Raw genomic sequence first — 26,854 nt, 5'->3', positions numbered from 1 at the left:
TAATGTATAAAAAGATTTATACACCAAGATCAAGTAGAATTTACTCAAGTAGGATTTTACTGCAAGGCTGGTTCAACATCTGAAAGTCAAGGTAATCTACCATATCAACAGGTTAAAGAAGAAAAATTGTATGACCCAACACTCACTTTGATAAATATTCTCAGCAATTTAGGAAAAGAGAAGAACTACATCAACATGGTAAACCTACAGCTAATATCATAGTGAAAGACTGAAGGCTTCTCCCCGAAGTTCCTGAACAAGGCAAGGAGATCAGCTCTCACAACTCCTACTCAACATAGTTCTGAAATTTCCAGCCACTGATGAGGGAGGCAGAAAGAAAAGTCACGTAGATGGGAAAGGAAGACATAAAACTATTTGCAGACGACATGATTGTCTACGTAGAAAATTCCAAGGAATCTACAAAAAAACTCCTAGAACTAATTAGTGAGTTCAGTAAGGTTACAGGATACAAGATCATAAAAATAAGAATCACTATTTAAATTGGAAGACTCAACATAGTAAAGATGTCATTTCTCTCCAAACTCATCTACAGGTTTAATGTACTTTCTACCACAATTCCAGCAAAGTTTTGCCACAGACAAGCTTATTCTAAAATTTATATGGAAAGGCTTAAGTCCTAGAAGAGTTAAGACAATCCTGAAAGAGAAGAATCAAGTGGGAGGAATAACGCTCGGGCTGACTCTACAGCTACAGTACAGGCATGCCTCGTCTCGCTGTGCTCTGCTTTACTGTGCTTCACAGATACTGCCTTTTATTTTTGTACAAATTAAAGGTTTGCAGCAACCCTTTGTCAAGCAAGTATATCTACACCATTTTTTCCAATGGCATTTGCTTACTTCCATGTCTCTATGTCACATTTTGGTAATTCTCACAATGTTTCAAACTTTTTTCATTATTATTATATTTGCTATGCTGATCTGTGATTGGTGATCTTTGCTGAAGGCTCAGATGATGGTAAGCATTTTTTAGCAATAAAGTATTTTTTTAACATCTTTATTGGGGTATAATTCCTTTACAATGGTGTGTTAGTTTCTGCTTTATAACAAAGTGAATCAGTTATACATATACATATGTTCCCATATCTCTTCCCTCTTGCGTCTCCCTCCCTCCCACCCTCCCTATCCCACCCCTCCAGGCGGTCACAAAGAACTGAGCCGATATCCCTGTGCCATGCGGCTGTTTCCCACTAGCTATCTACCTTACGTTTGTTAGTGTGTATATGTCCGTGACTCTCTCTCAATAAAGTATTTTTTAGTTAAGGTACGTACTGTACTTTTTTAGACATAATGTTATTGCACACTTAACAGAATACAGTGTAGTGTAAACATAATTTTTATATGCACTGGGAAACCAAAAGATGCATGTGACTTGCGTTATTATAATCTTTGCTTTATTGTGATGGTCTGGAAACACACCTGCAATATCTAAGGTATGCCTGTAATCAAAAGAGTATGGTATTCACAGGGAACTCAATATTATGTAATGACCTATATGGAAAAAAAAATCTAAAAAATAGTAGATATATGTATAACTGATTCACTTTGCTGTACATCTGAAACTAACACAACATTGTAAATCAACTATATGCCAATAAAAGTTTTTAAAAAAATAGAGTATGGTATTGGCAGGCAGTAAGACACAAAGGTTGATGGAACAAAAATCGAGGACCCAGAAATAGACCCTGTTATGGACTGCCAACACATGGATCTTGGACTTCCAGCCTGCAGACTTTGAGAAAGTAAATTCTGTTGTTTAAGGTACCTAGTCTGTGATATTTTATTATAGAAGTCTTAGCAGACTAACACAGATCCACATGAATATGCCCAACTTTTTACAAAGATGCATAGACAATTCAATGGAGAAAGGACAGACTTTTCAACAAATGGTGCCAGAAGAATTGAAAAAGAACCTCAACCTCATACAAATCAACAAAGAATGGATCACGGTCTAAACTATATATATAACAGAAAAAAAAACAGAGGAAAATCTGGTTCTAGGGCTGGCAAAGAATTTGACACCAACAGCACAATCCATAAAAGGAAAAATTGGGCCCCATCAAAATTGAAGACTTTTGGTCTGTGAAAGAATCTGTTAAAAGGATACAAAGACGGGCTTCCCTGGTGGCGCAGTGGTTGAGAGTCCGCCCGCCGATGCAGGGAACACGGGTTCGTGCCCCGGTCCGGGAAGATCCCACATGCCGCGGAGCGGCTGGGCCCGTGAGCCATGGCTGCTGAGCCTGCGCGTCCGGAGCCTGTGCTCCGCAACGGGAGAGGCCACAACAGTGAGAGGCCCGCGTACGGCAGAAAAAAAAAAAACTAAACCTGTAACTACCACACTACCCAGCAACCGCACTCCTGAGTATTTATCCCAGGGGAATGGAAATCTGTATTCATACAGAAACCTGTACGTGAATATTTACAGCACCTTTATTGTAATAGCCAAAAACTGGTAACAGCCCAGATGTCTTTTATCAGGGGAATGGTTAAACAAACTATAAGGTACATTCAAACCATGGAATATTACTCAGCAATAAAAACAACAGCAGCAAACAACCCCTATTGACACACACAACAACTTGGATACATCTCCAGAGAATTAATCATGCTGAGTGGGAAAAAAAAGCCAATCCCCAAAGGTTACATACTGTGTGATTCCATGTGTACGTCTTTCTTGAAGTGACAAAATTACAGAAATGGAAAATGGATTTAGTAAGATTGCCAAGGATCAGGGACTAAGAAAGGACAGCAGTGGGAGGTGAGTGGATGTCGTTATGAAAGAGTATAAGAGAGATCCTTGAGGCGACAGAACTGTTCTGTATCCTGACTGTGGTCGTGATTACATGAATCTACATACGTGACAAAACTGCACAGAACTAAGCACACAAACACACTCACACAAAGGAGTACATGTAGAACTGGTGACATCTGAACATGGCTGAAAGACACGGCTGCCGGCTGCCTGCCTGTGATACTGTGCTGTGGTTACGTGGGCGGTAACTACTGAGGGAAGATGGGTAAAGGGTATGTGAGATATTTATCATTTCTTACAGCTGCATGTGAACCCACAATTACCTCAAAATAAGAAGTTTAAAAATGCTCTCTAATCACTTACAATTATCTTACACTTATTGAAAGAGATTTTAAAAATTTTATTTGGACAGTTAAAGATCTATTCATCATTTTTCTTTTTTTTCTTTTTTGCAGTGTGCAGGCCTCTCACTGTTGTGGCCTCTCCCGTTGCGGAGCACAGGCTCCGGATGCGCAGGCTCAGCAGCCATGGCTCACGGGCCCAGCCGCTCCGCGGCATGTGGGATCTTCCCGGACCAGGGCACAAACCCGCGTCCCCTGCATCGGCAGGCAGACTCTCAACCACTGCGCCACCAGGGAAGCCCTATTCATCATTTTTATAAAAACTAAAACACACAAGAAATAAATTAAGGCATTAGACGGCCAAATGGCCACATACTACTCCTATGCTTGTATACATTCCCCTTTGCACTGTGCCTTTGCCATTCTTCCCATAAAGAGGTAGATACAGCCTGTTTCTCCAACCCTTAAATTTGAGGTTGGCCAGGTGACCTGCTTTGGTCAACGGGACATTACCAAACACAATGCAGACAAAGACCTGAAAAGCGCTTGCACATCAGTCCCTGCTCTTCCTTGTGTTAGGAACTCTTCTATAGCCAGGTGAACAGCCCAGGCTAGCCTGTGAGATGATGAGTGACATATAACCCTCCTATCGCCTTCTCTGACAACCAACTAGACACCAACCAGACACTTGAGAGAAGCTACTCTAGAACAACCCACCCCAGCCAACCTGCCAAAACCAACCAGAAAACCCATAAGCTCATGAGCAGTTACAACTTAGCTGTTGTTTTAGTAAGTTTGGGGTGGTTTGTTATGTAGCAAAAACTGATTGACATGATCGGCTGAAGTATTCCTAAAACTTCTTCACATTCAGAATCCAACTCTTCTGAACTGGCTTTTCAACTCGGAGTTGTCAGCAGCCGTGCTTTCCAACGTCTATTAAGAACATTTGCGATGCAGCGTTTCTTAAGAGTGTTCCACTATGGCCTCTCTGACGCCCCTAATGCAAATCTGGATGCGTATCCACAACAGGCAATGACAACTGCTCCTTCACTGATGCCTGACTAGCATAACCAGATGCATCACGATCTCAGAGATATTTAAAACGGTGAAAGACAAAAGTAGTCATAGTCAATGAAATACAGGGAAAAAGCTGTGCAGGAATTTTTTAAATGGAAGTTTTCTCTATCCTATAACCTCCGAAAGTTTCTACTCACATTTTCCCAGGCTAGTCACTTCCAAGACTAATCACTTCTAAGGTGTATATCCTTCTAGTCCTTTCCCTAAATGCATACGTATTTTTTAAAAATAAGACAAATTATTGTTTAAAAAAATCTTTCTCTGAATCCCATTCAGAATTCTCTATGGTTCTCAATAGTTTATACCACCAAGCAAGCATGTTGTTACTCCTTCACTTTTTTTCCTTTTGTTTTTAAGGCATATGCACCTGGGGATAGGAATGGGAGAAGTGCAATCCAGAGAGGTAAAAAATGAAAAATAAAAGCCTCGCTTTGCTAAAGGTCTTTTCCATATTGTCAAACACTGCTAACAGTTTCCTGTGACAATTATTCTTTAAAAAAAAAACAACAACCCAATATGGCTAATGTGAAAAACAAGGCAGGTTTACATGTTCAATATATTTGAAAGAGTATGTTAGGGCTAAGACATAAGGTCTGTAGCACTGGAGACTTAATAAATCAAGGTGATAAGTGCTCTCAAAAATCCAAGGGTGACTTCTGGATTGAGATGTTGTTGTTGTTGTTAGTTATTAATATCCTTAGATGTACTTAAAATATAAGACTCAAGACAGAAAATTTTGCAAATCATTTTTAAAAATAGCTGTGTTAACACAAGTTCAATAATCAATTTATTAAATCATTAACAGATTGACTATCTCTGACATAAAGTTATAATGAGTTAATGGGTATAGCAATTATGACTATGCTATATTAGGTGGAAAAGCATCTAAGGGCATAGGTGATCTTATTTCTTATTACTCTTCCCCTAGATGAGAGATCAACCATCTTTTTAACTCAGAATGTTCCAGCAGGGCGTAATGAACAGATCCTTCCTGAATAAGTCAATGAGTGAATGAAAGCCAAGTGGTACTGGCAAGTATAAAACAAAGGAAAAAACGAGAAAGAGATAAAGAGGGGATACTATATACAAAAATAAGTTCCAGATAGATTAAACAGGAAAAGGCTAACAGATCTGACTAGGTCCAAATTAAAATCACTGTTGGTTGAAGACGTTCTGAACAGTTAAAAGATAAGCAACAAGGACTTCTAGTTAAAATGTAGCAGATTGAACCCATGCTTTAAAAATCTCTGCTCCCCTGTAATATCTACTACATGGCAATAAAAGGAATAAAAAGACAAAGAGAACAGAAGAAGAAACAATAACAGACAGGAGGTATCAGCAAAATGTTAGAGGAAGGACAGTGGACAGATAAGTAGTAACTGACTCAGCTGAGTCGAAGATGCTAAAACCAAATTAAGAAGCAGACTTCAAAGGCTTCGGGAATTAGTGGCAGCATATACCACTGAAATTAGGAATGGGGATGAGGGACAAAAAAACAGAGGATTAATTAAAACTGGTTTAGGGAATACTTAGATCTCCCATCTTCTACCTATATCTCTAGATGACTACACCATCCATTTCCCAAAGAAGATGGGAAGTTTACTTTTTGGAGAAACTAAAACAGAAAGAGGAATGAGTCACTAAATTGATAAGAGGGGGAATTAAGTGAAAATCTGTGTGCTGAATGGTGAGACATTCCATGCCGCCCCCGCCCCCATCCTACCAGCTGGAGGAGCAGCTGGCTATCTTTTTAGAAGAGAATGTGCCAATATTTATTGCAATATAAATCACGCCTATTGTTTGACCCTTCTAGGAACTGAAGTACTCAGACATATACAGAAGGATATGTATAAAAAGATTCACTACAGCTCCATCCATCAACAGGAAAGTGGTAAAATAAATTACAGTGCATCCATACAATGGCATACTATAGAATATGTAAAATAGTTCCATTTTATGGTCCCATATAGACCAAAACAACAGATAAATGTGAAACTACCATTTAAAGTGGACTGTGAGGACACTTATCAAACTATTGACAATGGTCGTTTCAGAAAAAGGGAAGAGAACTGAGAGGTAAAGGTATATTCTCTATTCTGCCATATTATTTAACTTTTTTGCAAGTAAACTTTAATATATTTATTTCTGTAATTTAAAATATTTTTTAATAAACAAAAGAAACATAATATAGTAAGGAGAAAATAAGAGAGTGTGGGAAATTAAATACAACAAGGAAATCCCAAATGGTGTACAATCAACTCAGGTTAAATCTGTGTCTAATTCTCCTTTAAATATTACTGAATGCAATTAAATATTACTGAATACAGCTAAAAATATGGTACAGCAAATAAACGGTAAAATCCAGCTAATAGAAATGACTGATTTTTTTTTTTTTTTTTTTTTTTTTTTTTTGCGGTACACGGGCATCTCACTGTTGTGGCCTCTCCCGTTGCGGAGCACAGGCTCCGGACACGCAGGCTCAGCGGCCACGGCTCACGCGGCATGTGGGATCTTCCCAGACCGGGGCACGAACCCGCGTCCCCTGCATCGGCAGGCGGACTCTCAACCACTGTGCCACCAGGGAAGCCCTGACCAATTATTTTTGACAAGCGTGTATTATAGCACTGAAGCAAATTCAGTCACTTTCACTTTGACTTGCTTCCACTTCTATTTTGTCAAAACTATTATTTCTTTTCCTGTTTGTATTCTGAGGCTCTTGTTCAAAGGCCACCATCTCAAACAACCAACAGATTGTTTCAGACAACACATACTTAATCATCTTTATATTTGCCCTAATTTTCTCCACACTATACCCTCCCACATGACAACAGAGCCCTCTTTAGAGTTCTATGGTAATTCTGAACTTTTCTCACTATTCTTGCTAGCTCATATTACAGCACACATTCCAGATACCTTAGCAAAGGATGGCACATTACAAGTTTAAACCAACTGAAGAATAAAAACAAAAGTGTGACTGCCATCCATGACTGAGCTTTTTTGCCCACTGAAGCCTCTAAACTGAGAATTACTCCTGGAGGGTATTTCAAAACACCTGTAATTCGGTGGCATGTACATGGCTAATGGATATTCAAGAGCAGGACCCTGTTAACTGGGTAGTGGTAAAAATGGGATTAAATTTAGATAAAGCCAAAGCTAAAACAGAAGTGATCTTATTATCAATCCAATATATAACAAAGACTACAAAAGCTAACTGGGAATAATTCCATCTAACAGCTTTTATAAATCTCTAGGCTCGCAAAGCACATAGAAGGGACAAACCAGGTTTTAAAAACTGACAAAAAGCTACTTCAAACTGGGAAAACAATTTTTACATTTTAAGTGGCAAAACAAACGAGTGCAATTTTTTATATAACAGAAAAACACAACACTGGGAAGTAAATTTTAAACACAAGACATGCATTTTATCATTTTTGGTATTATGTTCCCAAACTGGCATGGTGAGTCCCTAAATACGCAACAAAACATCTTTTCCCAAAAACATCAAAGTAAATCTTCGTGAAGCTAATTATTAGGAGAGAGAGCATGATGTCTTACTACTCTTAAAATTTAAGTATAAGAAATATAAAAGAATGTTACTGAACAGCTGAGGCTCCAGGTTCTAAGGCCGGTCCTCTTAAAGTATTCAGAAGACCCTAAGTGTGTACTGAGGGGAGTGATCAAGGAACGTTTCCACAGTTCCCTTCCTGTTCTTCGTTCAGATAACAATTGCCTTCAGGAGCTGGAAATGAGATACCTCCCTTTCCGACCCCAAAGCATCAATAATATGTACAGTGTATATGGACACTTGTCACATTTATCTCCCCAACCTGACCAGAAAACATGTTTTTTTCCTTTTTCAGAAATTACACTTTCTCAGAAACGAGGTCAAATCTAAGATAAATTCCTTTGGAGTTTGGACACTCAAGATTCTGATGAACTTAAATGTTTTTCTGCTGATGACAATGTACTGCCAATTCATGCTTTTTTATTATCCTATTTGGTGGTTCCTAGAAAATACACAGTATCCTCATGAATATTCTAAGATTTAAAGATGTTATAGTATAGAAGAGAAAATAGTTATAAAAGCAAATCTCCTCACAATATCGTTGTTGTAGAAACAGGGATGAGGATGGTAACAATGCTTTACTTGTATAATCAGTTGTTTCTCAGAAGAATCCCATAAAATAATCCTATTATTATTCCCATCATTTTATAAGATGGAGGAAGTGAGAGATGAAGACTCACTCAGGAACTTGGTCTCTAACCACCACACTCACTGTCTCTCCTAAGTAAAGTCACATATTCTACCTCAATACTGGGTTTTAAAACCATATCTTGAACCATGAGGACCTGGAACACCCAACTTTCATCAAATATGGAACAAAGTCTTCCCTTAATATCATAGATTGTATTTTGTTAGTTTTTTTTGCTACTTTTAAAATTCTATCGTCATACAGGAGCGTAAAAGAACTAACATTTATTCCTATGTATTATATGCCAAGAACTGTGCTGAGCAACTCAATATCTTATTTAATTCTTACATTCTTCCAGTGAGGTACCTTTAATTTTACACATGAGAAAACTAAGGCTCAGGAGGTTAAATAATTTCCTCAAAGGCAAATGGCTAATAACTGACATAGCTGGAATCTGAACTCAGGCCTACACAAATAAAAGTCCTTGGTTTTTGGTTGTTTTTTTTTTTACCTTATTCTGATACCTTCTAGAATGTAGAAGCCATAATACTTTTAAAAATATTTAAAGTATACTTTAAAAAATACACATTATTTAATAGATGAAATGCAAATTTCTATATTACTGAATATATCATACAAATATATAAAAGATTAAGAATTTGCTAAAGGATTTATAAGTCCCTAAAGTTTTCCTATACAAAAGATTACTTTATGAAAATATAAGACTATTTAAGCTACCACTCCACTTATTAATCCAAACAAATGAAAGGTTATCAAAAATGAAAATATTACAGTGCAGCATAATACTACAAAGGTTAAAATACAGACTACATTTTCCTAAGACTTCCTGAGGTGTTTGCTATTTCTATTTAATCTTACCATAAAAGTAAATGAATCCCTTCTAACTGAAAATACATCAATAAAAATTCAATGAAATGTTTAGCTGATGACATCACGGGCGCCATAAAAAATAAACAGCATAGCAATACTGTTTTCCTTTTGATTGAGGAAGATGTAACACCTCTAGAAAAATCTCCAGGAAAGTAGATAATGTTTTATTACTGGCTCAAAGCACCTAGGTATAAGCCAAAGAATTTCAAAGCCTCCTAACCTATTTGTTTTGAGTGGCTTTGAATACAAGAAACTTGTGTCTCATTAATGCAACCGTTTTAAATAAAAGATACCAACATAAAACTTGAAGGTTGTAATGTTCCCCAAAACTGAAGGATGATCTCATACCCAGTATTTAATGTATTAGAAGATTTACCAGGTAATCTCCTGCTTTTAGCAAGTAGAAAACTGTCATCATTTGCAGTTCTCAACACTTCTATGTCACAGAAATTCATGATGCATTTCTGCCATATAATTTTACTTCTTTATTTTCCTTATCCAACAACTAGAATTCAGTGAAATCGTAGCATTCTTTTTAAAAAAACACTGTCAGATTTCTTTTAGGACATCACAAAGATGTTTACACAAAGTTTTGAAATTCAGGTAAATATCCAAAACCTACAACTGAACATCTGCCAGATTTAATCTCAATCATTGAGTTTTATAAACCTATGGCATTAAGACTTACCTGCTTCATTGTTAATTGGGAACTCCCACAATTTCCCCTCTTTTGTCAACTGGATCATCTCTTCAAAACCATTCTGAAAGGGTTGTTCATTGACTGCTGCTAACTGCTTAGCAAATTCTACATCCCAAAGAGAAGGTACTGCCTCTGTAGAATAAAAACATCCAAATTACACACAATTCCATATAAATATCTTTCTTTTTAAAAATGTTATCATCAGGGCTTCTCTGGTGGCACAGTAGTTAAGAATCCGCCTGCCAATGCAGGGGACACGGGTTTGATCCCTGGTCCGGGAAGATCCCACATGCCACAGAGCAACTAAGCCCATGTGCCACAACTACTGAGCCTGCCCGCCACAATGCTACTGAAGCCCACATGCCTAGAGCCTATGCTCCACACCAAGGGAAGCCACCACAATGAGAAGCCTGCACACCACAACGAAGAGTAGCCCCCACTCGCCACAACTAGAGAAAGCCCATGCGCAGCAATGGAGACCCAACACAGCCAAAAATAAATAAATAAAATAAATTTATATTAAAAAAATGTTATCAGCTCTGAATTGATAATATATTTTCAGATCTAGAAGCTCATAATTAAACAGTATATAGGGACTTCCCTGGTGGCACAGTGGTTAAGAATCCACCTGCCAATGAAGAGGGACATGGGTTCGATCCCTGGTCTGGGAAGACTCCACATGCCTCGGAGCAACTAAGCCCGTGCACCACAACTACTGAGCTTGCGCTCTAGATCCTATGAGCCACAACTACTGAGCCCACACACTGCAACTACTGAAGCCCACGTGCCTAGAGCCTGTGCTCTGCAACAAGAGAGGTCACCGCAATGAGAAGCCTGTGCACCACAACGAAGAGTAGCCCCTGCTCACTGCAACTAGAGAAAGCCCGCGTGCAGCAACAAAGACCCAATGCACCCCCGAAAAAACCACAAAAAACAAAACCAACAAAACAAAAACCAGTATATAATGAAAGGTCACTCTTTGATAGCTAAAATTGAAACAAAAATAATATATAAAGACTGCAACCACAATAATTGCAAGCCTTACTTTTTGTTTTTACTACAATGCTAGGTAATTAACCGCTAGTCTCACTGCCCCCTCTATTGGAAAGGAAAAAAGAAATGTCTATTCTGTTCACAGATCTTTTTATGACTGAATATTTTTTATACAACATGTGATTTAGATCTTTAAAGTCCAGTCTGTTTATCTTTATTTTTAGTCTGTTAAGATAAGTCACAAATGTACTACTAATAAAGACCAAATAAGTTAAATTAACATAATTACAATAACAATGACAATGATAATACTATTAATGCATACTGGGCACTTATTCTGTGCTAAATGCTTTTTATACATTAGTTCATTTAATCCTCACAACCAACTCTATGAGTAAGGTAATATAGTGTTAGCTTTTTACCACCATCATATCACATGTTTCAATCATTTATTTGTTTTGAAAATTTAAGACATCTTTAAAGAATGAGTCACATTCCCACCAAACATCACTGGTGGAAATGTAAAGGTACAGCTGCTCTGTATTGAATAAAAGAGTGTGGCAGTTTCTTAAGAAGTTAGAATCTACTTATTGGGACTTCCCTGGTGGCACAGTGGTTAAGAATCCACCTACCAATGAAGGGGACACGGGTTCGAGCCCTGGTCCGGGAAGATCCCACATACCACGGAGCAACTAAGCCCATGCACCACAACTACTGAGCCTGCGCTCTAGAGTCCACGAGCCACAACTGCTGAGGCCACATGCCACAACTACTGAAGCACACACACCTAGAACCCGTGCTCTGCAACAAGAGAAGCCACTGCAGTGAGAAGCCTGTGCACCACAATGAAGAGTAGCCACCGCTTGCTGCAACTAGAGAAACCCGCGCGCAGAAACAAAGACCCAAAGCAGCCAAAAATAAATAAATAAATAAATAAATTTACTTTTTAAAAAAGCAAGCTGGCTCCTTCAAGAACCCATCACCTCTTCTGGCTGTTCATTAGGTGAACCTTAGCAGCTGCCCTGACAAAAAATTCCCCTTTTGGGGCAAGCTTAAGAGTTGCCACTTCAGGAATTCCCTGGTGGTCCAGTGGTTAAGATTCACGGCAGTGGCCAGGGTTCAATCCCTGGTCTGGGAACTAAAATCCCCACAAGCTGGGCTGTGCGGCCCAAAAAAAAAGAGTTGCCACTTCAACAGGGGAGAGGTGATCCATTCTCCACGCCTGTGCATTTTGCATTTCCTTTTCATCCATCATAGAAGACAGAATGCAGTTGTCACAGTACAAGAAGGGGGGCGTTGTTCTCTTAGCTTCATCTTCAGCTTAAATGAACAGTGATTGAATTAATGCCTTTCCTCCATGGATATTTATTTTATAGCTCAATTTGTTTAAAAAAGGATTTAAGATAACGGATTCCTATTATTTGTAAGCCACTTGGCTAGGGGCTATTGGGTATACAAAAATCAGTGAGACCCAGCCCCTAATATCAAGGAGTTTATTGAATAGTGGGAAAATCAGATGTTTTTATAAGTAACTGAAAGATTAAATGAGCCACTGGAAGATGGCCTAGAAACTTAAATTTCAAAAATAAAATTATTTCTACCAAGGTCCAAAAAGTTAACTGATAATCCTTAGAAATGAAAGTCACTTATAAGCTAAGACCATTTGTATGGAATTTCTTCAGTTATTAAGTTATCAGTAAAACAAATATAATGTCAAGCAAGAGGACACTTATTTCTCTTTTAATTAGGCTTAAAATGGTGACTGTGAAGGATTTGACTTCTTGCCGAAAGAAGAAAGGGGGAAGAACAGAGAACAAACACTGTGTGTTAAGAAAAAAACACTACAAGTCTGCTAAATATATTCCCTGAATGCTCTCCTTCCCATCTCCTAAATAATCTCTAAATCACTTCAATAAATTAGCACCTATAAGTGCTATCTCCTCTTCTAGATAGTAAGCTGCCTTAGGGCAGACACCACAATTTATCTTTACATAATAGTACAAAGGTGTGTTGCAAATAGTAGGTGATCATTAACGTTCTAACCCAAATTAGCAGCCAATCTATAGATCTGGATTCATGTGGCTGATGGTACTTACCTCCCATTGCCTCACGGGCTGCAGCGTTTCAAGGGAGAAATCTGACCAACACTAACATGTCAACAACTACGTTAATAAGCAAGATCCAGGTCAATGACAGGACGGAATATTAAAATACCTGATGATTACGCAATCAAAACATGAAGGACATTTTCCAAAGATGGAATGTTTACACCTGAGAAATAGTGTTATTTTCTTAACAAACCTGTTTCAGGTGCCTCTTCAGTAACTGCCTTAAGCTCAAAAATATTAAGCCTCTTCCCCTTGAATATATTTTTCCTAAAACTGAAAAAGAAAAAAATTATTTTAATGAATATTTTATACACAGTCAACAAAAAATTGTTTATGAGAAGAAAATTTTATATGAAATATTCAACGTAAAAATTAAAAATAATTCTGCTGCCCCACACCAGACAGTTTAACTAAATTGCCGCGTCTTTAGGACTGATAACTAAAAACAGGAACAAGTTCACCTGAATTTCTGCATCATAATACAACAAAGAAGTTACAACAATTTAACTACCAAAATACCTAATTGAAAAGATCAGCTTAATTTGCCACAATTTTTATTTGATCCATTTCATATTAAGGTTTTAGAAAACCGGACATTGTGGAAAGCTATTAAAATATGCTAAGTTAGAAGCTGTTAAAGTCAACATTTGTCTTAGTTTAAGGGTAAAAAACACTGCCTGCTTAATTATAAATTATAAAAGATTGCACAGGGGCAATCTTTTGGCGCAGTGGTTGAGAGTCCGCCTGCCGATGCCGGGAACACGGGTTCGTGCCCTGGTCCGGGAAGATCCCACATGCTGCGGAGCGGCTGGGCCCGTGAGCCATGGCCACTGAGCCTGTGCGTCCGGAGCCTGTGCTCCACAACGGGAGAGGCCACAACAGTGAGAGGCCATGGGAAGCCCTGGCAGGTGTATTCTTAACCACTGTGCCACCAGGGAAGCCCCACAGTTATTTTATAATAGAAAGCTGTCTGTATTTACATAAAGTTTCTGTTCTTTCTCTCCTTCAAGCCTATAAAGTGACAGTTGGGGAGGGGAACCAAATATTTAGCATGGTCTGACAAACACTAACTGAACTTCATAGCAGGAGGTGCTTACAGAATGTCTTCTGTGTGTTGTGTATTCCATGGGTTTTGTTCTATGTATAATCTCAGGAACCTGAGTTAGCTCCTTCTGGGTGTTAGATTATTAATTTGTACAGGAATATTGGAAAAGATGGTCAGCAGTTAACAAAGGAAGTTCAGGGGTTATAGTGACTTTGGAAGATTATTTGAATTACTAATTTAAAGTGATATTTATATCTATGACATTGAATAAAGTAGAATGTGTACTTGGAGTTTAACTTATTAAATATTGCCCTGGGACTTCCCTGGTGGCGCAGTGGTTAAGAATCCGCCTGCCAATGCAGGGGACACGGGTTCCATCTCTGGTCTGGGAAGGTCGCACATGCTGCGGAGCAGCTAAGCCCGTGCACCACAACTACTGAGCCTGTGCTCTAGAGCCCACAAGCCACAACTACTGAGCCCGCGTGCCACAACTACTGAAGCCTGTGCGCCTAGAGCCTGTGCTCTGCAACGAGAAGCCACCACAATGACAAGCCCGCGCTCCACAACAAAGTTAGCCCCCGCTCGCCGCAACTAGAGAAAGCCCATGTGCAGCAATGAAGACCCAACGCAGCCAAAAATAAATAAATAAGATAGAAAAGGCATTAAATTTGTTAAAAAAACAAACCAAAACATATTGTCCCAAAATATTTAACTTTAGTCTTCTTTAAATCAGTCTTCTTTGAAATGATGCCATGCAACTACATCAGAATGCTATATTATAGATTGATTTTTTTTTTTTCGGTATGCAGGCCTCTCACCGTTGTGGCCTCTCCTGTTGCGGAGCACAGGCTCTGGACGCGCAGGCTCAGCGGCCACGGCTCACGGGCCCAGCCGCTCCGCGGCATGTGGGATCCTCCCGGACCGGGGCACGAACCCGTGTCCCCTGCATTGGTAGGCGTACTCTCAACCACTGCGCCACCAGGGAAGCCCTAGATTGATTTTTAATGATTTGAGCTGTCATCAGAAATTAGAAGGTGGTGAGGAAGAAGCTGAAAAAGTAGGGAGGGGGTTTATATGCATATAATGACTGCATTAAAAAGCGGCCTAGGACTTCCCTGGTGGTGCGGTGGTTAAGAATCCGCCTCCAATGCAGGGGACACGGGTTTGCGCCCTGGTCAGGGAAGATCCCACATGCCGTGGAGCAACTAAGCCCGTGCGCCACAACTACTGAGCCCGCGCTCTAGAGCCCACGGGCCACAACTACTGAGCCCATGTGCCACAACTACTGAGCCCATGTGCCACAACTACTGAAGCCCGCACACCTAGAGCCTGTGCTCTGCTACGAGAAGCCGTTGCAATGAGAAGCCCGTGCACCGCAACGACGACTTGCCTCTGCTCACCACAACTAGAGAAAGCCCGTGTGCAGCAACAAAGACCCAACGCAGCCAAAAATAAATAAAATAAATAAATGTATAAAAACACAACCAAAAAACTATGTAAGGCATGGCTTAGCATCTTTAAGAACTGCAAATTACCAAATTCAGATTGCCACAAATAATCTACTACTTTAAGGTATTGTAATGGATCTTCTTTCTTTTTCTGATGGTGGGTTATTTCTCTAAGGTATGAAGAAAGATGATTATATATAGAGATAGAGAGAGTACATGAATCTACACTGGTAGGCACACATCAGAATGAAAAATAGTGTTTCTCGCAAAACATTCATTTGTTCAGAATTCAGTCAGCTCCACTTACTCTAAATCAGGAGACCTTTATTCACCGTGGGTAAATGTGAGGCAGGGCCCATTCTGATTTACGATATAGAAAAATGTAGGGCTGCTAAACCCAGTACATCTTTCCCTCTCTAGGAAATGGGACGTGGAGAGTAAGGAGACAGATATAAATGCATCCGTGACGCTCAGACACCCAACAGCAACAATATGCACAGCAACAAAGTAAATCTACAGTTCAACAAACAAAACCAAACTGACTGCAGAGCCTGAATACCTTCTTCTCAGATCAGCAGGCTTCGCTTGGCCAACAAAATCATCAGTCCCTTCATCAAACTGAATCTGATGCACTGGTCTTGTGCTAACTCTTGCTGTGGCAGATCTGGCAACTTTCATATCTGATATGATGTCAGTGAAACTGAAATAAGAAAAAGGTCAAGTGTGTTAGAAATTGTAGCTACAGAAGAGTAAACTTTCTTTTTTTTTTTGAGTAATAAACTTTCTTAAACATGAGATTCATATCACTTAATTCTTACTTCACTTCTATGCACTAATACTGAACAAAAAGTCATGTTTAAATAAAAAATTATATGTTGCCTATTAATACCACAGACCACTAAGACTGATGTGGCTTTCTCTCTTTTAAAGATGTTCTTCAGAAATGTTCATTTAAAACATAATTAAAAGTATCCCTCATGAAAAACTGTCAAACATTCAGACAAGTAGATATCAATATCTGTATACCTAGCACCTAGATTAAAAACCTATATTAAAGTTGAGATTTAGCCATATTTATTTATTGCCTTGCATTTGTTCAAAGACAAATAAAATGCATGATCATATTGTGCATAAAACCAGCATATTATTTAACTAAAAGAAAAACTTCTCAGAGAAATTGTCTTATTCTATTATTTATTTCTTTATTTTAAATAACATTACTGAATTTACCACTTCTTTTTCAGGGACAAGAAATTATGTAACTTCTCAAAAGAAGTTTAATCATTCAATTGGTCTTTTAAAACTGAAATCTTACTTAACACACGAGTTTTAAAAGAAATCAAACTGCTAATACTTATGAGGCATATTTTATGTATAAATGAATATATTATGTAATGTAGCTCATCACTCACATGAAGCCAGCCTATTTTGACATATCAGCATCACTGACACAGCTATTGGATTCACCAACCTAATTTTAGGTCTCTCTCCATCCTTCTGTGCCCTCGAGGCTTCCTCGTGCTGCTGGAGCTGCTTCAGCAGATCTGACTTGGTCATCTGCTTGTCAAAAGGGAGAGAGTCTGCAACCGCGGAGGCAGCCGCCACCAACTCCGGGCTCAGGGACTCACTTCTGAGAGAGAACATGGAAGACAAATGAGAGAAAAGAGGCATTACTTCAGTGGAAAGTAAAATGATTTCTTGGGAGAAAACTTTTTGTCCTTCAAAAAGTATCATTCAATTCAATTTCTGACAAAATCAAGAATTCTTAACACAGCATTGTAAATCAACTATACTTCACTAAAATTTTTTTTAAAAAAAGAATTCTTAAACACTAGGTGTCGGTTTTATAAAAATGTTACAATATTGAAAGTTAAAGTTAATGGATCCTTAATGAAGCACAATACTAACTCAGAGCAACAGATTAAGGTGGAGGAATGAGGGATCAGCCTCGAAAGTGATAAATTAGTGGATTTTTAAGTTAGATGCCATTTTATTTCAAAAACAATACAGGCTGCAAGCAAATATAAAAGTGGTTAAACCTGTTCATACAAGCTTTAATGGTAATATCCTCAAACTGGAAACAACCCAAAGGTCTATCATCAGAACAGATAAACAGTGATATATCCATGCAATGGAACAGTACTCCGCTCACTCCACAACATGTATGAAACTGAATGAAAGAAGCTGGATTAGAAAAAGTATATATGGTATGATTCCACTTATATCGAGTTCTAGAAGAGGCCAAATTAAGGTGAAAAAAAATCAGAACAGTGGCTGCCTCAGGACAGAAGGTTACTGATGGGGAAGCTGAAGATGGGAAATGCTCTGCATCTTGGAAAGTATGTGGGTTACATGGGCACATCAATTTGCCAAACTCCTACAGCTAAGATTTGTATACTTTAACGTATGTAAATTTTACCTGGGGAAAAAAAACCATAAAATCACCACGTGGGAGATGGAAAGTGGGTGAAGGTATAGATGACAAGAATGGCAAGATTTGATAATTATCAAAACATCATACGATTTTGTTTACTTTAGGTTTTAAACTTTCCATAAGCTAAAAAAAAAAAAAAAAAGCTGTTCTTCAGTAAATTAGGGTAAGTTGGGAGAAAAATATGCCGGATATAAAAAGTTATTTACATTTTTTACATCACTGAAAATTGCCACCTCAATGAGTGGGATCTGAATTACTGTTTTACTGCACCTGGCTTTCTACCTTAGGAAATGATGTCTAACATGCAAATCAAAGTTCCCACATCCCTGAAGCTGGGCCTTAAAGAGACTGTCAGAGCCTGGAAATGCTCAAGGACGCTGAGAGTGAGGGCTGTAGGAAAATCAATGTTACTGGAAGCTGGAGGAAAGGGGACCTTAATGAATAGGTAGCTGAAATCAGAGCAGGTAGTTGCTTGGTTAAGAGAATGTTACTTAAAGGAGGAGCTAGAAACTATGGTTATCACTGCACCCACCAGGGGTCTTGTAAGGTTTCACAATACATGCAGACTCACAAGTCTACCACTGATGTGCCTGGCCCGGACTACTCAGAAAGGTAAAGGGCAGAACCACAGCAGGCTGGCAGGGCAGCCTCAGGTGTCCCTCTCGGGGAGCCCCTGCAGCACTCGCGGGCGACACGTCACACAGCCATCCAGGAGTTAGGATAGGAGACCCACATCGCGCAGGCGCAGGAGCTTAGCGCCCCACAGGAACCAGTATCTCTTGTAACAAGGCCACAGGCAGAGTATCTGTGGTCCCTACAAAGGACACGCAGTTACAAGAGTAACTGCGCTCAAGGAAGCCCTAAGTACACTGAACCATACGGTACCTATAGTTCGCCCAATCCAGATGCAATCAGTTATTCAGGGGGTCAATTTTATCATGATAATGTTGCCTTCGATACAGCTGACAACTACAGTAATCAGGTTAACGGCTGTGGCAGATACTTTCATAAAACAGAGACAGCAGTGTTTCGGGTCCCACAAGCTCTTCCAAAACCTTGCTACAAGCCCATCTAGAGAGGCAATTTCCCCTCCCCCTGAAACCAGGGGAGACTTCATGACTGCCTCAATGAACAGAATGAGAGAGAAATGATGCCCTGTGACTTGTGAGGCTAGGCCACATAATGTGACACGACTTTTGTTGGGATGTCTCTTGAGACGTGTGTCCATGGACCCCAGCTCTCAGGTTGTGAAGAAGCCCAGGCCACTTGGAGAGGCCCTGGGTAAGTGTTCTGGCCAAGAGCCCCAAATATGGTCTCAGCCAATAGGCAGCATCAAGCGCTGGAATGTATTGTACGTGGGCAAAGCTTTCAGAGAATTCCAGATGCCAGCTTTGAAGCTCCCTTGCTGACGCTGAGGGGAGCAGACACAACTATGTGCAGCTCTTTGCCCAAACTGCAGAGAGATGCTGCCCCCAAGCCTTGGGATGGTTTGTTATGCAGCGATAGATAACTGGAACAGATTTTGGAGCCTGGAGCTTGGGTGCTGCTGTTATAAAACAAAAACAAAAAAACCTAAAATGTATGGGAGAGTTTTGGGTACTGGCAGAGGGGAGAAACCGGAGAGATCCTGAGGCAAGTGTTAGAGAAAGCTTCGGGCCTCAAATGTTAGAGTCTGGCGGCCGCGTGAGAACTATAGGAAAATCAACGTTACTGGAAGCTGGAGGAAAGGGGGTCTTTGTTTAGCGACATTATTGCTTGAAGTAATATGGCAAATGAGAGAGATGCTCAATGAATTGGACGCCCTAGCAAGGAGCCTTCCAGACAGAACACTGAAGGTGCCTCCTGCCTTCTTAGTGGCCAATGGTAAAATGTGAGAGGAGAGAGAAGAAAGAACTGTCCCACATAAAGGAGCCAAGACCTGCTGGGATCAAAAGAAAACATTTCTCATTCTTAGCCCCTCCAGATAGCAAATGATGCCAAAATTTAGAAATGGCTTCTGTACAGAGATCAAATCCAGGGCAGCATTAGGAAAATGGTCTAAAGATAAAGCCATGGGCATGACTGTAAAACCCTCTGTTAAGATCTTAGAAAGACTGAAGATGGTGCCTTAGAGTGCCCTTCAGACAACAAGAATTCTAGGAAACTTAAAGGTGTGGTCCCAGGGCCTCTCACGGGGAGCTCAATGTAGACCAGGACCCTGGTTCCCAAACTGTGCCCTAAGGCACCCTGGAGTACCATAGGGAAATATCAGCCACGTCTGTCAGTGACTGTGTGAACTACTAACTCAAGGTAGTTCACAGTTTCAACATTAGACTACCGCATTCCTTTCAATGCCACCATATCTTTGTGAAGATGGTTCTCCAGCAGTTGCTGTGATGAAAAAGCAAGAACCCTTCAAAAATCAACATGGAACAGGAATGAGAGTGGCGGTGTCCAGTCTGACTCCAAGGCTAGGTCATAAAACGATACAAATTCCTAGGGGCTCGTTTTCTCTTGGGACACTCACCCTTGGAACCCAGCCACCATGCAGTGAGGAAGCCCAGGCCACATATAGGTGGCTCTGTAACAGTCCTGGCTAAGGTGTCAGCTAACAGCCAGCATCAACTGTCAGACCTGAGTGAGCAAACCCACAGATGATTCCAGCTCCCAAACTTCCAAGTCTTCCAGCTGAGGCCCCAGACATCACGGAACAGAGGTGAGCCATCTCTACTGTACTCCGTCCAAACTGCTGACCCACAGAATCCGTGAGCATGAAAAAAGGCTGTTTTATGCTGCTGAATTTGGGGGCAATTGTTATGCATCCATGGTAACTGTATCAACATGGGGGAGGGTGTTCGACATATAATACAAATAAACGAGCTAAAAGCGGGCCATGCGCGGGGCAATGATGACAGTACATCATGAATCAAAGACAATGACGAACCAAATTCTCTGCATCTGGGATTCCTTAAAAAAAAAAAAGGGGAGTGGAGGGGGGTGGGAATCATTAAAAGATACATTTTTGAAAACTCAAAATAAATGTATCTCATTCACCGATCTTTTGATATAGGATCAAAGCCTCTTCTTTGAACACAGGACCACTGACAGAAGTTCCAAGGTATCGATACATCTCTTATATGTATACTACACCCATAGTACATCCTCCAATATTGCCAATTTTGGTTTCTTTAAAGTGGAAACATGGAGCAAGAACTTAAAACGCTTACAAAGCAGTCTGAGTGCAGAATTTTCCTGGACTTTTATGCTTGTCTCATTCATACCTAATTGGAAAGCAACTTTAAAAATTACCTTTACTGAGGCTTTGCAAAGCAATCAACTCATTTTAACCACTTCATTAATAGTTAATTAAACTGTATAATTATAATAAAAAGCAAAATGAATCATGAACAGGTCTGGAAGCTGGGAAAAAAACCTTACACTTCGTAAGTAATTATAAAGTGTGTGGGAGTATTACCTAATTACGTATGTATATATTTTTTATTTGTTTTATATTGTTTCTAAAAAGGAGGAGGAGAAGGTACTTAACATGGGCATTGCCTGTTTGAATTAGCTTACTCTCTACCACCCAATTATGCTTTCCAGTGGTAGTTTAGATACAATATGATACAATGTAGAAACTAAGCAGTTCTGTTAAAATGTTAAGTCATTCTGGGAATAGAAACCTATACTATCTGTTTATTCTGCTAAGAGAAGTCAGAGATGGGGATCTTAAAGCCACATTTCTTATTACTTGAATTGACTATGTCACTGGGGTAATCATTATTTATATATCACTAAAACAAAATACTGCCATTTAAACTACAACACAATTCTAAAATATCACCGATTGCACTTAGAATCAGTAAAATATTATACTCTTTTGACAAGCACAAGTAATTACAATACTTTGAGGAAACCACGTAAGCTGAGAGCCCTGATAATTACTGGTCAAAGGAAGTAATATAAAACAGCTGTAATTAACATGACAAAATTCTATCCTAGGTGGAATTTTTTTTAATGAAATTTCAAATAAAGAAGTCCTTCAGAGACACAAAGCAACCTTCAAATCAGGATGTAAATAATTTGTTAATTGCTTAAAGAAGCAATTAAATGCAGTTAATAACTGATGAAGGGCTTTCCTGGTGGCGCAGTGGTTGAGAGTCTGCCTGCCAATGTAGGGGACACGGGTTCGTGCCCCGGTCCGGGTGGATCCCACATGCCGCAGAGCGGCTAGGCCCGTGGGCCACGGCCGCTGAGCCTGCACATCTGGAGCCTGTGCTCCGCAACGGGAGAGGCCACAACAGTGAGAGGCCCGCGTAACGCAAAAGAAAAAAAAAAAAGTGATGCATATGTAAGAGAATGTGGAATTCTCAATTAGATCACTACTCTCCCTCTCTCTAGACTCCATACAGATATCCACTTATTTAAATATAGAATAACAGTATTTCTCATTTAATTATTAGTCTCTGTGTTTACAAACTAATATTTAGTCTTCATTAACTCTGTATCTCCAATGTTCTCTAATTAAAAAACTTTTTTTTCTAAAAGAAAAAGACTGGAGTTTCAAAAATTACTTTCAAAGAAAAACATTCAAATTGCAATTCAATTTACCTCTTTTGGGGGGCATCTTCTGCAGCATTCTGAAGTCTGACAGTTGAAGCCTCCAAACTTTTAAGTTGTCTTCTGTTGGGTGGCTTTGTTGTTTGTACATTTACTGAGCTTAATTCAACTTTCATTCCCTTAAGAATATTTACCAAGTCTTTTTTCGTATTCTCCTTTACACTGTGTTGGCTCTCTGTCTCCTTGGAAATCTCACGGGTTGGAACAGACTGCTCATCTTTCTTGCTATAGATCACGCTGTTAGTGCCAAAATATCTTTGGATATTATTTTTTGTCCTGAAAAGATTAAAGAAAACAAAAAAACACTGCAAAATAATACAGGACTCAAAACGCTGCTTCTATGTGTTTAAAATTTTTTCAATTAAACCCTTCCCTTTTGCTTATTACTGTTATCAGCAACTGTAAGGACAGCAATTTAACATTTACTGAACATATACTATGAGCCTAGTCTTGTGCAGCATTTTATGTACATTTTCTCATACCCACATCAACTCCAAAAGGTAGGTATTATCCCCATTTTGCAGATAAGGGAACTGGAAACCAGAGGAGTAACTTAGCCAAGGTCATGTAGCGCAGAGCTCACTAAGGCCTAAGACCCGCTGGTGAGCACAAATGAGTTACAGGTGTGCTGAGATACTGACCACCTGGTCCTTGAAGTGGCTGGGCGAGGAGCAGGGCCGCTGGTGCACCTGTCTGTTGCTGCCTCCCATTTATCTCAAGGTCTGGTACAAGTATCATTGTCTATGTTCCATGACATTAAAAAAGTTGCGAAACACTGACATGGTTAATAAATTTCAACGTGTTATTCTCAAACCCCAAACTGACAGACTGCCAAGTCCTTGCTCTTAACATGATATAAGACCTCTATAAAACGTCACAATTAAACAATATGAAAATAAAGAAATTTCTATCAGTAAAAAAAAGGTTACTTTCTTCAAACAAATTCCTGGGTGTGATTCTATTCAACTTTCTCATTGAGCTCCATGCCATTTAACTGATCACTATCTGTAAACTGAGCTAAACTGGAACAGGAAAAAAGAACATTCAGTGGCTAGAGTTGTCATTCTGCTTTCTTCTTTAGATTTATTTGTGAAAAAGAACAACACAAACAATCACATCTATTTCAAACTCATGCAAAAAAAGACTTCCCAATTCTAAGGAACCCAAATATCTAACTTTACTTTGTGGCATTAAGAACCTTTTGAGAGTTAATGTTGAAGAACTTTAAAAACTAATGAATGTGTTAGTTTCAGTAAGAGGGTATAAAGTACAAAAAGTCATTTATTAAATATAATGAATATCTACTCTGTGCTGGGCACTACACTAGGCATTGATGATGCCTTAGTAAATAGAAATTTCATGGTGCCTATTTCATGAAGCTAACAGGCTAGAGCACTGTTTCTCAAACTTTAATACGCATAATAACTACCTAAAGGACTTGCTGAAACACAGATTCTTTGGTTCCACCAAGGAATTCTGACTCAGTAGCTTTGGGGAGGAACTCAGAGTCTGCATTTCTAACAGGTTCCCAAGTAATGCTGATGCTGCCCATCAGAGGCCCACATCTGAGTAGCTATGTTACACATGCCATTTAATCCTTACACTCTTACAGGTTTTATTATTCCCATATTACAGAAGAAACTGCTGCTCAAAAAGGTTAAATTAGTGGTTCTTAACCTTCAGAGGTTATATGAATCACCTGGGGAGCTTATTTAAAACATGGATTCCTGAGATTCTCAGTTGGTAAGTTTGGAATCAGGCCCAAAGATCTGAATTTAATCAAGACTTCAGGTGATTCTGGTGCAACTGATCTCAAGAACCTGCATCAGACCCTGGGTTAAATAGTATCTCAAGTTCTCGAAGCTAGTAAGTGGTAGTGCCAGATGAGGGAGCCTTTAATGAAAAGAGAAATGGCTATTTCCAAAAATGCTGAAACAAACTATTTGATCTGCTCATAAAAATGTCACAGGCTAACACATCAGACACTTAAAAATCAGAATGAAAACCAACTGCTTAACCAATATCCTTATAATCAGTACACAGGGGACTTCCCTGGTGGCACAGTGGTTAAGAATCCGCCTGCCAATGCAGGGGACATGGGTTCGAGCCCTGGTCCGGGAAGATCCCACATGCCGCAAAGCAACTAAGCTCATGCACCACAACTACTGAGCCTGTGAGCCACAACTACTGAGCCCATGAGCCACAACTACTGAAGCCCGTGCACCACAACAAGAGAAGCCCCGGCAAAGAGAAGTCTGTGCACTGCAACGAAGAGTAGCCCCCGCTCGCCGCAACCAGAGAAAGCCTGCGTGTAGCAACAAAACCATAAATAACACAGCCATAAATAAATAAATAAATCAGTACACGGACACATTATAATATTCAATATGTGGTACCACTGAATTTAGGAAAATGCTCTATTATTTTACATGTGAAACTTAAATTAATACTAAAGGTATTATAACAGAAAGGTGGCAATCAGGAGAAAGAATCTCACATATAACCCGTACTTCAATGTTTCCTTCCAAGACTGCTCTAGTGCTACAGAAAGTAACCTATATTTATACCAGGAAAATCATGTATAAGGAAGTAACTCCATAACACTAAAGTAATAAAACTCTAGCCCTAACCTCCCACCTGGGCTTGTTTCCACTGACAGCATCTCATCAGCACTTCAAATGCAGCACATCCAAGACCACATTCAAGAGCTTGCCTCTCCGACTGACTTTCCATTTTTCACTCTTCTGTACTGAAGGGGCCTCTTACCATAAATAGCTATTTTTGTATTCTAAAAATTATGACATATTTTAAAAGCCTTCTCAAAGCTGGTCCTCATTCTTCTGTTAACATTAATGGTACCCTAATCCTGCCAAGCAGCCAGCTGATATCTTTGCTCGGACTGCCCTACCCTTACCTCATCGTATATCACATCCCAGCAATTTCACCTGTGAATTCTTTTCCATCCAGCTACTTCTTCCCATCCCCACGGCTCCTAACCTGCTTCAGGGCTATACTTAACCAAAAGGGCCCCCAACTGATCTGCATGGAATATATATGCCGGAGAATTAAGTTTTCATAATCATGAGAGTTCTCAGAGAATAAATACCAACACCAAGTATGCTGCAAATCTTCTTCTTGCCTGGCTAACTCCAACCCTTGGGCCCCCTTTAGATTTGATCAGGCTTCTTTTCCCGAAGGGATACTCTGAACCTCTCCTGCAATGGTCAGGCGTCTCGATTTGCTCACCCAGCAATTACCAGTTCAATGAATTCTGCGGCACTCTGAGCTACCTACACTATCTCAGCGATTACTCCACTACACTTGAATTGCCTACGTGGTGGAACTCTAAGCTCGGCGACGGCAGGACTGTGTTACTCGGGGCTTAACCCCAGGGCTGGCACACGGTAAGCGTTTTCAATAATGAAGGTAAAAATGAAACCATCACAGACTTGGGAGGCAAAAAATTTAAAAAGAATTAAAAAATAAAACAACTTCGCTTTCTGGAACCTGGATAAAATGAGGGGAGAAGTGGCAAGAGAGATGAGGCACGGTATGTAGCAGAAAGAGCACAGGCGGACCAGGCCTGTCACCACGACCTTGGGCAAGTCATTTTATCTTTCTGGGATTTCCCTTTGCTCAGATTTAAAGCGACGGCTTCTAAGATCCCGCGGATCATAATACGGACTCCAGGAAGCCGGAGAAAGAGAACTGAATGTGCAGGATCGGGGACAGGGGTTGCCTGAAGACCTGCCGGGCCAACAGCGCTGCAACGCAGTACCTGACAGATCCATGCGGAGAAGCGAGTAGCACGACGGCGGCCGCCGATACCTCTGGGTCTCCGGAGCACAAAGGGAGGCGGGAAAAGGGGCGAAGAGGGAGGAGAGCCGAGACCCTCGGAAACATCGCGGAGAAACAAACAGAATTGGGCACACAGGGGCGACGACGCGTCCTCTGACAAACACGCCCCCCCGCTCCCGCTTCCGTTCCCCAACCCGACGCGCTCCTCTCGTTCGTGCGCCGGCTGACAACAGGGGCTGCTAACTGTGTTCCGGGTTCGTCCGCAGCCGAGCCCGCTGTCTCCAGGCGACTCCTCCCCCCCTCGGCGATTCTGGCCCCATCCCAGAGGTGGAGTCAACTGAGGTCAGCAAGGGGGTGGCGCTGGGGGCGCGGCCCTGACCCGAGAACTGAGAGTGGAGGGAGCGATCGACTGTGCAAAATACTGCCGATGGGGCCAGTAAGATGAGGCGCAGAACAGA

General features: G+C 40.2%; 1 protein-coding gene across 4 annotated transcripts in view; it reads right to left on the bottom strand.

The window, feature by feature from the left end:
* The window catches only part of MRPS31 (mitochondrial ribosomal protein S31), a 29,159-nt gene extending 2,515 nt beyond the window's left edge, over positions 1-26,644 (bottom strand). Inside the window, exons 1-6 of one of the 4 annotated variants that reach the window (XM_033410094.2) lie at positions 26,377-26,644; positions 22,590-22,874; positions 17,037-17,192; positions 16,125-16,265; positions 13,266-13,345; positions 9,960-10,103 (exon numbers count right to left, since the gene is read on the bottom strand). In XM_033410094.2, coding sequence (XP_033265985.1) covers positions 9,960-10,103; positions 13,266-13,345; positions 16,125-16,265; positions 17,037-17,192; positions 22,590-22,874; positions 26,377-26,501 — 931 coding nt within the window. In that variant the 5' untranslated portion in view covers positions 26,502-26,644. Of the gene's footprint in view, positions 1-9,959; positions 10,104-13,265; positions 13,346-16,124; positions 16,266-17,036; positions 17,196-22,589; positions 22,875-26,376 lie in introns of all 4 variants that reach the window. The other 3 variants (XM_012537601.3, XM_033410096.2, XM_033410095.2) reach the window with 3 other exon arrangements.
* Between the last annotated feature and the right edge of the window lie 210 nt (positions 26,645-26,854).

This window comes from Orcinus orca, chromosome 18 (genome assembly GCF_937001465.1).
Source record: "Orcinus orca chromosome 18, mOrcOrc1.1, whole genome shotgun sequence".
Classification (NCBI taxonomy): Eukaryota; Metazoa; Chordata; class Mammalia; order Artiodactyla; family Delphinidae; genus Orcinus; species Orcinus orca.
Note: the sequence above shows the minus strand (reverse complement) of the source record. Positions and strands in the feature narration are given on the sequence as shown.